The 13985-nt window shown below is 39.1% G+C and overlaps 1 protein-coding gene across 3 annotated transcripts in view; it reads left to right on the forward strand.

Annotated features, from left to right (window-relative positions):
• Window positions 1-13985, forward strand: part of DCX (doublecortin) — a 132428-nt gene that overhangs the window by 11266 nt on the left and 107177 nt on the right. For all 3 annotated transcript variants that reach the window (XM_017349815.3, XM_017349813.3, XM_051827263.2), the window contains exon 3: window positions 1298-1638. In XM_017349815.3, coding sequence (XP_017205304.1) covers window positions 1298-1638 — 341 coding nt within the window. The remainder of the gene's footprint in view (window positions 1-1297; window positions 1639-13985) is intronic.

Here is a 13985-nt window from a genome sequence, read left to right on the forward strand (position 1 = left end):
TCCATCTCATTACTTGTGGCAGCCAAGGCTGAGCACTGGTGAATATGACCCTGAGTACACAGGTCTAGAATGCAGTATTTGGAAGGATGGAAAGATAAAGGGTGGGTGGCAGAAATGCAGAAGAGTATTTTTCTTTTTTTTTTTTTTTTTTTTTTTTTTTTTTTTTTTTTGACAGGCAGAGTGGACAGTGAGAGAGAGAGACAGAGAGAAAGGTCTTCCTTTGCCGTTGGTTCACCCTCCAATGGCCGCCGCTGCAGCCGGCGCACCGCGCTGATCCTGGCAGGAGCCAGGAGCCAGGTGCTTTTCCTGGTCTCCCATGGGGTGCAGGGCCCAAGCACCTGGGCCATCCTCCACTGCACTCCCTGGCCATAGCAGAGAGCTGGCCTGGAAGAGGGGCAACCGGGACAGAATCCGGCGCCCCAACCGGGACTAGAACCCGGTGTGCCGGCGCCGCAAGGTGGAGGATTAGCCTATTGAGCCACGGCGCCGGCTCAGAAGAGTATTTTTCAAGCAAGAGCTGGACTTGCAAACACAAGGAATGACGTGTGCATGCTGTATGTATCTTTGTGTATATGTACAGGCTGTTACTGAGACAGTTTTTCCACCTGGATATGGGATGAGCAGTATAGGACACATTTTCCACACCCATATACATTCAACAGACACACATATGTTTCACATTTCCATATTCCAATGATTGGCCATATTCTGTGTGCAACGGATGATCTAGCTTCTTGCCAAGTATGTACTGTATGCCCAACGTGGAAGGTTGATTGACTCACTTCAATTTAGAATATGTATTAATTATGAAAATTGGGAATATGACTCCAAAACCAGGACAGGATCACTAAGAAATATGATGTTAAAAACTTTCCAGTGATGTCCTAAAAGTTAAAAAAAATCCTAAAAAATAACAAAAATATTTATTCCAATGAAACAGCGTCAAGCTTAAAAACCTCACTTGTTAGACTAAATTCACGAATGTTCATTATCCTTAGAACCCTTAGCTTCACAAGGTTCTTGAACCATTTGTGCTGCTATTTGGAAGGAAGTTTTGCTGATGACTTACTCTTGAGTTTGAATGAGCCAAGTTGTTAGAGAACTCACTTAGGAACTGTACTTAAGGTTGGTTATTACCACCATTTCTTGAAAAATCATACTGCAATGTTAGTAGGTATTCATTTGATTAGAATAGCATATATATATACACACACACACATACATACACACACACACATATATATATAATATAATATAACATTAAACTAATCACCTTACCACTGATTTCTTCCCTTAGGGGAAAGCTATGTCTGTTCCTCAGACAACTTCTTTAAAAAGGTGGAGTACACCAAGAATGTCAATCCCAACTGGTCTGTCAATGTGAAGACATCTGCCAATATGAAAGCCCCTCAGTCCCTGGCAAGCAGCAACAGTGCCCAAGCCAGGGAAAACAAAGACTTTGTGCGCCCCAAGCTGGTGACCATTATCCGCAGTGGGGTGAAGCCTCGGAAGGCTGTACGTGTGCTTCTGAACAAGAAGACAGCTCATTCTTTTGAGCAAGTCCTCACTGATATCACTGAAGCCATCAAACTAGAAACTGGGGTTGTCAAAAAACTCTACACTCTGGATGGGAAACAGGTAAGTGTCTTTTCAAAGTACTTTTCTCATTTTTTTCTTAATCTTTGGATGACTGCTTTATACCTAAGATATAATGTTTAGCTGAGGGACTCTTCCTCCACATCTTATCATCTTTCCCTGATATTATATATCTCATCTGGAGGAAAGGTCTTTTCAGAGGCAAAGCAGTAGACCAGGAATCTGTGGCTTTGAAATTCAAATCTGCTTCTGAATTACCAAGTACAATGGTCACTTAGATTCAGCTTCCTTATCTGCTAAGAAAAAAATGTATTAGACCTATACCTACAGATTCTTATGAATATGGATTTAGCTGTTACATGACATAACTATTATTGTTTAGTACTTGTCGATGAAAGTGAAATTTGTCCACTCATCTTTTAGATACCTTCACATTGGCGTTCAGTGTCTATTATGAGGAAAAGCAGTTGAAGTGACCTTCATGGCTATGAAAGCAGTCAGATACAGTGGAAGCACTGAAGTCTCTGGTTCATTGTCTTTGCCTTACATTAAATCATGCTTTTTCTCTCCCCCTTTTCCATGTGACATAGCTGTCTTAATTTGGTTTCACTGATGGTTTGTGTGAGAAAGAGACTATTTCAGAATCCTAAAATTAGCCTAAGAAAGATGCTGCCATCTGTTCTCCTCCAAATCAGGTTCTTCATGTCATTGGTTATGCTACTAAAGTACCACCTATATTAATATCTGGGAAAGAATGCAACCAGGCGTCTCCATCAGACAGATGCATCATTCTCTTGAGCATAGATAGCTGTAAATATATGTCAAACCATGTTCCAAGGGAATTGGAACAGTGTCTGATTCTGTTGGCTCTAAAGAGAATCCTGGTCCTCCTTCAGAAAAGACAAGTGTGGGCTATTATCAGTTCATTCAGTCTACCTCTTGAAATTCCTTTGGTGATTAGACAACTATATAGATTCTAAAAAAGCAGGTATTCTATACATCAAAAGGACTGATGGGTGTACTAATGCAGAACTGAGCCTCCTCCATAATGTGTGATCTAAGATTTAAGTTTCATGGGAAACTCAATCATATACTATGTACTTGTGGATTTTGATAAATTTGTGACTTCTGTTTCTCATTGTTTTTTGGACCTGAGAAGTCCCAGAAGACACTGTTTATACCTGATTTGTATTTGCTTTACCAATGCAATGGGTTTACCTGTGATGTTGGGTAGAGTTTCAACTCCCAAGCAGCTCTCTACAAATGTCTTTTCTGAGTACCAAGTATATAATAAAAAGGAGCTGCCTAGAACAAGCTTAACTGCTGAAAACTCACCTTGGAGAAATAAGATCTAAAATTTTGCAATCAGTGGATTGCAAATATATTTGATCTCTCACCTAAGGCAGAGATATGTGCTGCAACCATTTCATAAGACAGCCTATTCCATTTTTCAACAGCTATAATTTATAAGGAAAGACTTCCCCTAGTTTAGATATGTCTTCTCTATACCATCAGTAACACAGGAAAAATACATATTAAGAATTTAAAACTGGGAATCTGATGAAATAGAGATAGGTAGAGGTAGAGGTAGGGGTAGAGGCAGGGGGAGAGAGAGAGAGAGAGAGAGAGAGAGAGAGGAAAGTAAGTTAGTTAGTTATCACTCATCCTCTATTTCATTCCCCAAATGCATACAACAATCAGTGTTGAGGTTGGAACTCAATCCAGGTCTCTAATGTGAGTGGCCAGAAGCCAATTACTTGTGCCATCACCACTCTCTCCCAAGGTCTGCATTAGCAAGAAGCTGGAATCAGGAGCTGGATTCAGAACTCAAACTCAGTTACTCTGATGTGGGATGAAGACACCTGTACTGGCATCTTAGCTGCTAGGCTAAACACGTTCCCCTGCTTTCTAATTGTCCTTTATTATGTGACATTGAGCTAATTACTCAACCACCCTAAACCTCACACTCCTCTGAACAAAGGCACTGGTCACACCTTCCCTCCCCATGTGCATAGGATTCTCATGAGCATCAATATATATATAAAAGCATTCTGTAAATTAAGGCATATATATATATATATTCATATAATTCATCTTCCATCTGCTAGTTCACTCCACAAATGGCCACAGCCCTGGGCAAAGCCAGGAGACAGGAATTCCTTTCAGGTCTCCCACGTGGGTGGCAGGGGCCCAAGTACTTGGGCCATCTTGTCCTGCGTTCCCAGGCACATTAGCAGGGAGTTGGATCAAAAGTGGAGCAACTAAAACTTGAATTGACACTCATATGGGATGCTGGCATTGCAGGTAGTGGTTTTACCCTCTATGCCACAACACTGACCCTCTTTAAAACATTATTTTATTTTATTTTATTTGAGAGAGCGAGAGAGAGAGAGAGTGAAAGAAACTCCACATTTACTCCCCAAATGCCTGCTGGGAACAAGGAACTCAATCCAGATCTCCCATGTGGGTTTCAGGAACCCAACTGCTTGAATCATCACCTGCTGGCTCCCAAGGTACACCTTAGCAAGAAACTGAAATTGACAGCAGAACTGAGACTCAAACCCTGACATTCTAATATAGGATGTAGGCATCCCAAGCATCATCTTAACAGCTATGACCTTCATCACTCTCAGCATGAATTTCTAATGTTTTGTGGTGATATAACACACTTTGGCATTCTGTGATTGCTCCTGATAATATGAGAGGGCTTCAAAAATTCATGGAAAAATAAAACAAAAAGCTGATGCAAAGCTGCATGAGATTTTTGAAGTCATTCTCTATATAAAGGGACACCTCCACCTTTTGGGTAAATGATCTCTACTTCAGTGATGAGTATATTTTCATCCTATAATAAAATTTGACAGTAGCACAACTCTCCAAGTCCTTTAAGTGTCAGTTCCATCTTTTGTAAAATATATTATTAAATGCTACCAAAGGACATGTTGTATATGTACAGAAATATTATAGAGTATTGCTCAATGGAACAGAACAACACCATTTAAGGCATCTATACCTGTATATATGCAGTTCCCTCTCTTTAAAATATCTCTCTTTAAATGTTAGTTTAATTAATTAGTTTAAACATCATTTTATCTTTGAAGACAACTATCTCCACCAGGCAGAGTAAAAGTAGTCCTATTTTTTTTAATTTATGCTCAGCTTTGGTACATTGCGGATTCTTTATAAATGTTTGCTGATTAAATGAATTAACATGAAGGGATGTTCATATGGCTCAGGTAAATGTTCTGAGAGGTCTTGCTTCAGTGCCCAAGATGCTGTTCTTAGGCCTATCAGAAGAGATCAAAGGACTTTCAAAGTACTGGATGTTCCACCTGGGCAGCTTCTATCAGGTACTTTCATTGGAAATCACTGAGTAATGACATTTAAAGCAAGTGTATTGTGAGGAGAGCTGGCCTCATTGGTGTAAAACCTGAAGTTCTTAAGAAAAAAAATGTTGCATAATCAAATAAGATTGTGAAATGCTGCATATTTTATGCCTTTCCTAGAGATCCATAGTGTTCATTGGCACATTAAATGTTCTGAGAAGTCCTAGAGCAAGGACATCTGTTTAATGAAATTCAGAATGTCCCAATCTTATTTAACCACAAGCACTTTTTAATGAACCACACATACAATAGTATTTCAAAAAGTTTGTGGAAATATAGAATTAAATGTTCAGTTTGGTGCAAAAAAATTTGAAATCCATTCACAGTTTGTGTAATGTGCATTTTCCATAAACTTTTTTGAAGATACCTCATATATACAGAGAATGGGAGAAAGAGCAAGCACACTGGGAAATGCTATTTATAGAAGATACTGAATGATTAGGAACTAACTATGCAAAAATTAATGGTAATATTAGTAGTATTCATGGGGTAACCCACAAATTAAACATTGTTGTATCATCATAGTAAGGATATTAAATAACAAAATTTGAGGATGTGTGGACAAACCTACTAATCACAAAAGAGGTGCTTGAAAATTGGGGTCAAATGCAAAATTTTGGATCCCAGCCCATTTCCCAATACTAGTGAGGACAGTTCTAATGTTACCACCTGTCAGTCACTTTGATTATTAGTGGGTATTCTTAATACTTATGAATATGATCTTCCTCTCTGGAGGCTAAAGGAACATGTGTTGCAATGGTTTGGACTTGCTTGGATGAGAGTCTAGTGCCTGTCTTTGGCTGCAAGTGGCATCAAGCAGTAAACTGGAAAGGACAAAAGTATGGTCAAAGCTGTTTGTTGTGCAACATTTTACTCATGAAACCAAGGCCATTACTTTATTTCAGTGTATGTCCTTACTGGATCCCAAATAAATCAAGTGAAGTTGTTTTCTCCCCTCCATTTAAATAATGATCAGCGAAAAGAGCCCATTTGATTATATTAAATTTATTGTCACTTCTACTCTTATGTGTACCATTTAGCTCAAACTGATAGACTAGCAGTTATAAATGTGGCTCTCATTTCCTTCTGTTTTCATTTTGTTTAGATGTACTTTTTTGGAGTCCTTGATCCAGGTAGGACTTATGTTTTGCTAGTATAGAAGACTGGTATCCTGACCTCTTGTCTGTGAGATAGCTGTGGTCTATGTAGATAGTAAAACTAAATATCACAGTACAAATATATGTGTATTGATACCTCACACCAGAAAAAAGTTGTAAATGGAATAAGGAGTAGTTGGTAAGGCCCTGACTATTCCCAGGGGCAGAAACTATTTCTGGGATATCAAGGAGTATCTGATAGAAAGTTAGATGATGATGTAGTCTCAGGCAGTTATTCTTTTGATTCCTTGGCTTCTGGCATGATTGTGGTATGTTGCCAAAATTATCTAATAATTAATTTTCATAATTAAGCCATACATTGACCTTCATGCATAAAGGTCATGGGTATATAAAAACTGGAACCCAAATTACTGGTTCACTGATAATAATGGTTCAATAGATACATAGTCTGGTCTGAAAATCAATTCCATAAAGCAGAAAGTATGATGCTTCTGTTAGAGTTGCAAAGCTTTAATAATAGACTTCCAGCTGTTTGGCATCATACATAGGGGTGCATCTGGTTCTCATACTACTCTTTTCATGGCACACTGATTGGCATCCCTGGGTTTAGTTTTGTCCATACTGAGGATCTGTACAAGAAAAGATTCACTGTTGTCTCAAGATACATGTCTATGACCTACTATGAACTTCAGTACTTGTGTTAATTTGTTAGGTCCGTTTTCAATTAGGTGAACTTATTTTATGTTTTATCTGTACTTTTCTGGTAAGTCTCAGAATAACAGGGGAAAGTTTTAAGCCAATTCCAAAGTCACCCTGGAAACTAGAACAGAAGCAAAAGATGAAGATAAGAGCACAAAGGATGCTAGAACTGCTGCTGAGTATTCTAGGAAAACCTTCCCCCTTGCCATAAAAAATAACTGGGTACTATGAGCACAAAGGCAATTGCAGGAAACACAGGAAGATGGTTGGATTTAACCTTGGAAACATTGAGTGCACTTCTCAAGGTGTATGTGTCATTTCTTTGCCAGCTTTTCCTCCCCTGTTATCACTGCTTCCTCTAGTTGCATCTGGTCTTACTTACACTCCCCTGGCCTCCAACTTTCCTAACCTCTCTCCTCCTTCTACTGTTATTATCCTGTCAGTCAAAGTTGAGCTCAATAGAAAAGGCCACGTGGCCATAAATTATTCCCCAAATGGAAGATCAGTTATCATTGATCTTCACGTGAGAAAATCAAAGCTGGAAAGGTGATGCTTGTATTACCAAAACTTCCCTTACCCATCCTCCCACAAATTCTTGGAGACAGGCTTGGGGAGGATTGGCTTAAACATGAAGTGGAAAAGAGCAAAAGTGGAAATCCAGGCTGGGCTCTGTGAAAGGTGACACTTTGTAAACTACCTCCCCATGTGTGCGGTGATAGATTTTGCACATTAAGAGGGAACTTGAGCTGGAGATGATCAAACTGCCCTTCTGGAAAGAAAAGACTAAGTGTAGCCTAGAAATCAGCTATGTCTCCAGTAATTTATACTCCTAGAGTTTCATTACTGATGAGCCACTCCTGGCTCTGGGCAGTGGTAGAGGGGGAACTCGATCATTTAAACCAAAAGTTTCAGCTTAGTGTTCCAGCCTCCCATACTGACTAGTCTATCACTGTTTAATATTTAGCAAATGAAAAGAGCCTTATATTGTGATTTCAGAGACCTGAATTCTAGTCTTCACTCTGCTCTCCATTGGCCATGTGATATTGGCCTGATCACTTCTCTTTTATGGGCTTTTGTTCAGTAGGAGGCATTAATATATGACCATTAAGAGTACCTTTAGCCCCAGTGTAACAAAACATTCATCTTACAGTGTTGGTCCTGTCTAGACGTTGTTTTTCCTACCAAGTTACTACTCCTCTCAATGTACTCTAACATGTCTATACTCCAAAGATGGTCAACATGATACAGTCTTACCTTGGTGGTTTTCTAGGATGATTCCTAAATGATATTTTCAGAATTCTTATATTCAGATATTTGTTTCTGCTCGTGATGACATGGTCAAAGAATATGCTCAAACGTGTAATTTTGATTTTTTTGTTTTTTTTTTTTAATTTTTTATTTTTTTAACTTTTATTTAATGAATATAAATTTCCAAAATACAGCTTATGGATTACAATGGCTTCCCCCCCATAACTTCCCTCCCACCCACAGCCCTCCCCTTTCCCGATCCCTCCCCCCTTCCATTCACATCAAGATACATTTTCAGTTATCTTTATATACAGAAGATCAGTTTAGCATATATTAAGTAAAGATTTCAACATTTTGCACGCACATAGAAACACAAAGTGAAAAATACTGTTTGAGTACTAGTTATAGCATTAAATCACAATGTACAGCACATTAAGGACAGAGATCCTACATGAGGAGTAAGTGCACAGTGACTCCTGTTGTTGACTTAACAAATTGACACTCTTGTTTATGGCATCAGTAATCACCCTAGGCTCTTGTCATGAGTTGCCAAGGCTATGGAAGCCTTTTGAGTTCACCAACTCTGATCATATTTAGGCAAGGGCGTACTCAGAGTGGAAGTTTTGTCCTTCCTTCAGAGAAAGGTACCTCCTTCTTTTATGACCTGTTCTTTTCACTGGGATCTCACTCACAGAGATATTTCATTTAGGTTTTGGTGTTTTGTTTTTTTTTTCCAGAGTGTTTTGGCTTTCCATGCCTGTAATACTCTCATGGGCTTTTCAGCCAGATCCACATGCCTTAAGGGCTGATTCTGAGGCCAGAGTGCTGTTTAGGACATCTGCCATTCTATGAGTCTGCTGTGTATCTCACTTCCCATGTTGGATCGTTCTCTCCCTTTTTGATTCTATCAGCTAGTACTAGTCTTGTTTATGTGCTCCCTTTGGCTCTTAGTCCTATCATTATGCTCAATTGTGAACAGAAATTGATCAGCGGCACTAGTGAGATGGCATTGGTACATGCCACCTTGATGGGATTGAATTAGAATCCCCTGGTATGTTTCTAACTCTACCGTTTGAGGTAAGTCAGCTTGAGCATGTCCCGAATCGCACATCTCTTCCCTCTCTTATTCCCACTCTTATATTTAACAGTGATCACTTTATAAAAGATACTGTAATCAATACACAGTTATTCTCAAGTGTTGTTTTTTTTAAACTTTTATTTAGTAAATATAATTTTCCAAAGTACAGTTTATGATTACAATGGCTTCCTCCCCCCATAACTTCCCTCGCACCCACACCCCTCCCATCTCCTGCTCCCTCTCCGATTCCATTCACATCAAGATTCATTTTCAATTCTCTTTATATACAGAAGATCAATTTGGTATATATTAAGTAGAGATTTCATCAGTTTGCACCCACACAGAACATAAAGTGTAAAATACTGTTTGAGTACTAGTTATAGCATTAATTCACATGGGACAACACATTAAGGACAGAGATTCTATATGAGGAGTAAGTGCACAGTGACTCCTGTTGTTGACTTAACAATTGACACTCTTGTTTATGGCGTCAGTAATCACACAAGGCTCTTGTCATGAGTTGCCACGGCTATGGAAGCCTTTTGAGTTCACCAACTCTGATCATATTTAGACAAGGTCGTAGTCAAAGTGGAAGTTCTCTCCTCCCTTCAGAGAAAGGTACCTCCTTCTTTGATGGCCCGTTATTTGCACTGGGATCTCACTCGCAGAGATCTTTCATTTAGGTTTTTTTTTTTTTTTTTCCCAGAGTGTCTTGGCTTTCCATGCCTAAAATACTCTCATGGGCTCTTCAGCCAGATCCAAATGCCTTAAGGGCTGATTCTGAGGCCAGAGTGCTGTTTAGGACATCTGCCATTCTATGAATTTGCTTCTTTCCAATGTGGATTGTATGAGGAGAAGGCAGAGGACTCACTAAACAGAGAGACACTAAGCAGTGACAAACATTTGACTTCTCTATTATCAAGGCATTCCAACCACAATGGTGCTATTTTCAATGAGGGACAATGATTGGTGCTGCTGGGGGTGGTTAGCAATTAGAGCTATGTGCACACTATTTCTTGAAATCACTGAAAATTTCATCAAATTCGGACTGATCTACCCAGAGATACAGACTGTTCCACCACCAATTGTTTGAGGAGCTTCGCTCTCATTTGTAGTTATTTATTTTAATCTTTCTCATTATTTTCTTTTTTTCAACTTTTATTTAATAAATATAAAATTCTAATGTACAACTTTTGGACTATAGTGGCTTTTCCCCCCATAAACTCTCCCACCCACAACCATCCCATCTCCCACTCCATCTCCTATCCCATTCTTTATCAAGATTCATTTTCAATTATCTTTATATACAGAAGATCAACTTAGTACGCAGTAAGTAAAGATTTCAACAGACTGCATCCACACAGACACACAAAATATAGAATACTGTTTGAGTAGTAGTTTTACCATTAATTCGCATAGTACAACACATTAAGGACAGAGATTCTACATGGGGAGTAGGTGCACAGTGACTCCCATTGTTGATTTAACAATTGACACTCTTATTTATGATGTCAGTAATCACCTGAGGCTCTTGTCATGAGCTGACAAGGCTATGGAAGCCTCTTGAGTTCACAAACTCTGATCTTATTTAGACAAGGCCATAGTCGAAGTGGAAGTTCTCTCCTCCCTTCAGAGAAAGGTACCTCCTTCTTTGATGGCCTGTTTTTTCCTCTGAGATCTCACTCATAGAGATCTTTCATATAGGTCATTTTTTTTTTTTGCGACAGTGTCTTGGCTTTCCATGTCTGTGAAACTCTCATGGGCTTTTTAGGCAGATCTGAATGCCTTAAGGGCTGATTCTGGCCAGGACCGCGGCTCAATAGGATAATCCTCCACCTAGCGGCGCTGGCACACCAGGTTCTAGTCCCAGTCGGGGCGCCAGATTCTGTCCCGGTTGCCCCCCTTCCAGGCCAGCTCTCTGCTATGGCCCGGGAGTGTAGTTGAGGATGGCCCAAGTGCTTGGGCCCTGCACCCCATGGGAGACCGGGAGACGCTCCTGGCTCCTGCCTTCGGATCAGCGCGGTGCGCCAGCCGCAGCACACCAGCCGCGGCGGCCATTGGAGGGTGAACCAACGGCAAAAGGAAGACCTTTCTCTCTGTCTCTCTCTCTCACTGTCCACTATGCCTGTCAAAAAAAAGGGGGGGGGGCTGATTCTGAGGCCAGAGTGCTGTTTAGGACATCTGCCATTCTATGAGTCTGCTGTGTATCTCACTTCCCATGTTGGATTGTTCTCTCCTTTTTAATTCTATCAGTTATTATTATGACACATTAGTCTTGTTTATGTGATCCTTTTGACACTTAATCCTATCATTATGATCAGTTATGAACTGAAACTTATCACTTTGACTAGTGAGATGGCATTGGTGCATGCCACTATGATGGGATTGATTTGGAATCCCCTGGCACATTTCTAGCTCTACCGTTAGGGTTAAGTCCAAGAGTGAGCATGTCCCAAACTGTACATCTCCTACCTCTCTTATTCCCACTCTTATATTTAACAGGGATCACTTTTCACTTAAATTTAAATGCCTAAGAATAATTGTGTGTTGATTAAAGAGTCTCATTATTTTCATCCATTAACAGTAGCAGAGAAAGCACTGTTTCTAATACCAGTTTTTAAAATGGATTTATAGAGATATAATCTCCATATCATACAATCTATCTTTTAAAAAAGTCTTATTTATTTATTTGTTTGTTTTAAAGCCATAGTGATAGAGATGGTCGAGAAACAGAAAGAGATGGAAATCTTCCATCCACTGGTTCATTCCCAAAATGGCTGCAATGACCAGGGATGGGCCAAGTTGAAGCCAGAAGCCAAGAACTCCATCCAGGTTCCCCATGTGGGTAGCAGGGGCACAAGTACTTGGGGGCCATATTCCACTGCTTTCTCAGGCACCATAACAAGGGAGCTAGATAGGAAGCAGAACAGACAAGACTTGAACTGGTGCTCATATGGGATGCCAGTATTGTAAGTGGTGGCTCAACCTGCTGCTCCACCACCAGCTCAGCCTGTGGTGCCATCACCAGTACCCCCCCCCAACTTTTTAAACAATTCACCCATTTTATGGATAAAAATCCCATGACTTTTAGTATATTCATAGAGTTCTGCATTCATCACAACAATTTTAGAATTTTTCATCACTCCAAAAATAAAATTTGAATCCTTTAGATATCACCCTCCAATCTCCTTATTCAAACCCTTTCCATCTCTAAACACTTTCTTTATCAACAGATTTTCCTATTCTATTCACTTAGTATAAATGGAATCATACAATGTATGGGCTTTTATTCCTGACTTCCTTCTCTTAGCATGTTTTCAAGGTTCATCTTCATTTCTTTTATGGATGAATAACATACCATTGTGTGGGAATGACACATTATAATAAGCCATTCATCTTTTGGTAGATACTTAGATTGTTTCCATATTTTCACTATTGTTAATAATATTGCTATGAACATTTATGTACAGATTCTTAAGTGGGCATATGTCTTGATTTATCTTAGGTGAATATCTAGGGATTATATTACTGGTTTATGTTATATGTATGTTTAAAATATTAAGAAACCATCAAACTGTTTTTCAAAGATGTTACATCGTTTTCCTTTCCCAACCAGTAAGTGTTCCAGTTTCTCTACATCTTTACCAACACTTGTTATTGTCTGTTTTTTATATTAGAGCCATCCTAGTGGGTATGAAGTAGTATCTCATTGTGGCTTTCCTCCACATTTTATTAATGATCAATCAGGCTGAACATATTTTCACATTATTATTGAATTTTTGTGTATTTTCTCTGGAAAGTATTCATTCAGATCCTTAGCCCGTTTTTAACTGAGTTATTTACCTTATTATTCTCAACACAAGTAATTTGTCAATATGTGATTTGAAAATATTTTCTCCCAGTCTATAGCATGTTTTCATTTCTTAATGGTTTTCTTATCTTTTATTTTTTAAAAGATTTATTTTTTATTTATTTGAAAGGCAGAGTGACAGATAGAGAGGGAGAGACAGAGAGAAAGAAATCTATCCATTGGTTCAGTACCCAAATGGCCACAACTGGGCCAGGCCAAGTCAGGAGCCTAGAACTCCATGTGGCTCTCCCACATGGGTGACAGGGCCCCAAGTACTTGTACCATCACCTTCTGCCTTCCCAGGCACATTAGCAGGGAGAAAGATTGCAAGTGGAGCAGCTGGGGTTTTAATCAGGGCTCTGATATGGGCTCTGGCACCACAGACAGCAGCTTAACCCATTGAGTCACAGTATCAGCCCTTGTTAACCTTTCAATAGAAAAATATTTCACTTTGACTAAGCATAATTTTTCTTTCATGCATTATGTCCTGCTTTCATATGTAAGAATTCTTTATCTAATCTAATAGTTTATTTTATTTCATGTTGTCTTCTGGAAATTTTATAGTTCAGCTCTTGCATTTAAGTCTCTGATGTATTCTGTGTTGATCATTGTGTATGGGGTGAGGTAAAGATCAATTTTTTAGGGGAAGATTGGAGGAGAACAGATGGATATCTTATTTTTCCAATACCATCTGTTGAAAAGATAAGCTAGATTTTTTAAAATTTGAATTTAATTTGACATTTAGAAATTGCAGTGGCTTAACGAGTCAAATCTCAGAAGATTTCTAGAACATCTAAGAACTTTAGGTGTGTGTTAGCCCATTTTATTTTTCTATAATAAATTAGCTAAGATTAAGTAATTTACATTGCTAACATGGTGCTAACATCTTCTCATCTTCTGGTGAGAGCCGCATGCTGTTTCAACTCATGGCTGAAAGTGGAAGGGCAAGCAGGCACATGTACAGAGAGTTGGAAAGAAAAGAGGATGAACTTCCACAATACCAAATACAT

Source organism: Oryctolagus cuniculus, chromosome X (assembly GCF_964237555.1).
Source record: "Oryctolagus cuniculus chromosome X, mOryCun1.1, whole genome shotgun sequence".
NCBI lineage: Eukaryota > Metazoa > Chordata > Mammalia > Lagomorpha > Leporidae > Oryctolagus > Oryctolagus cuniculus.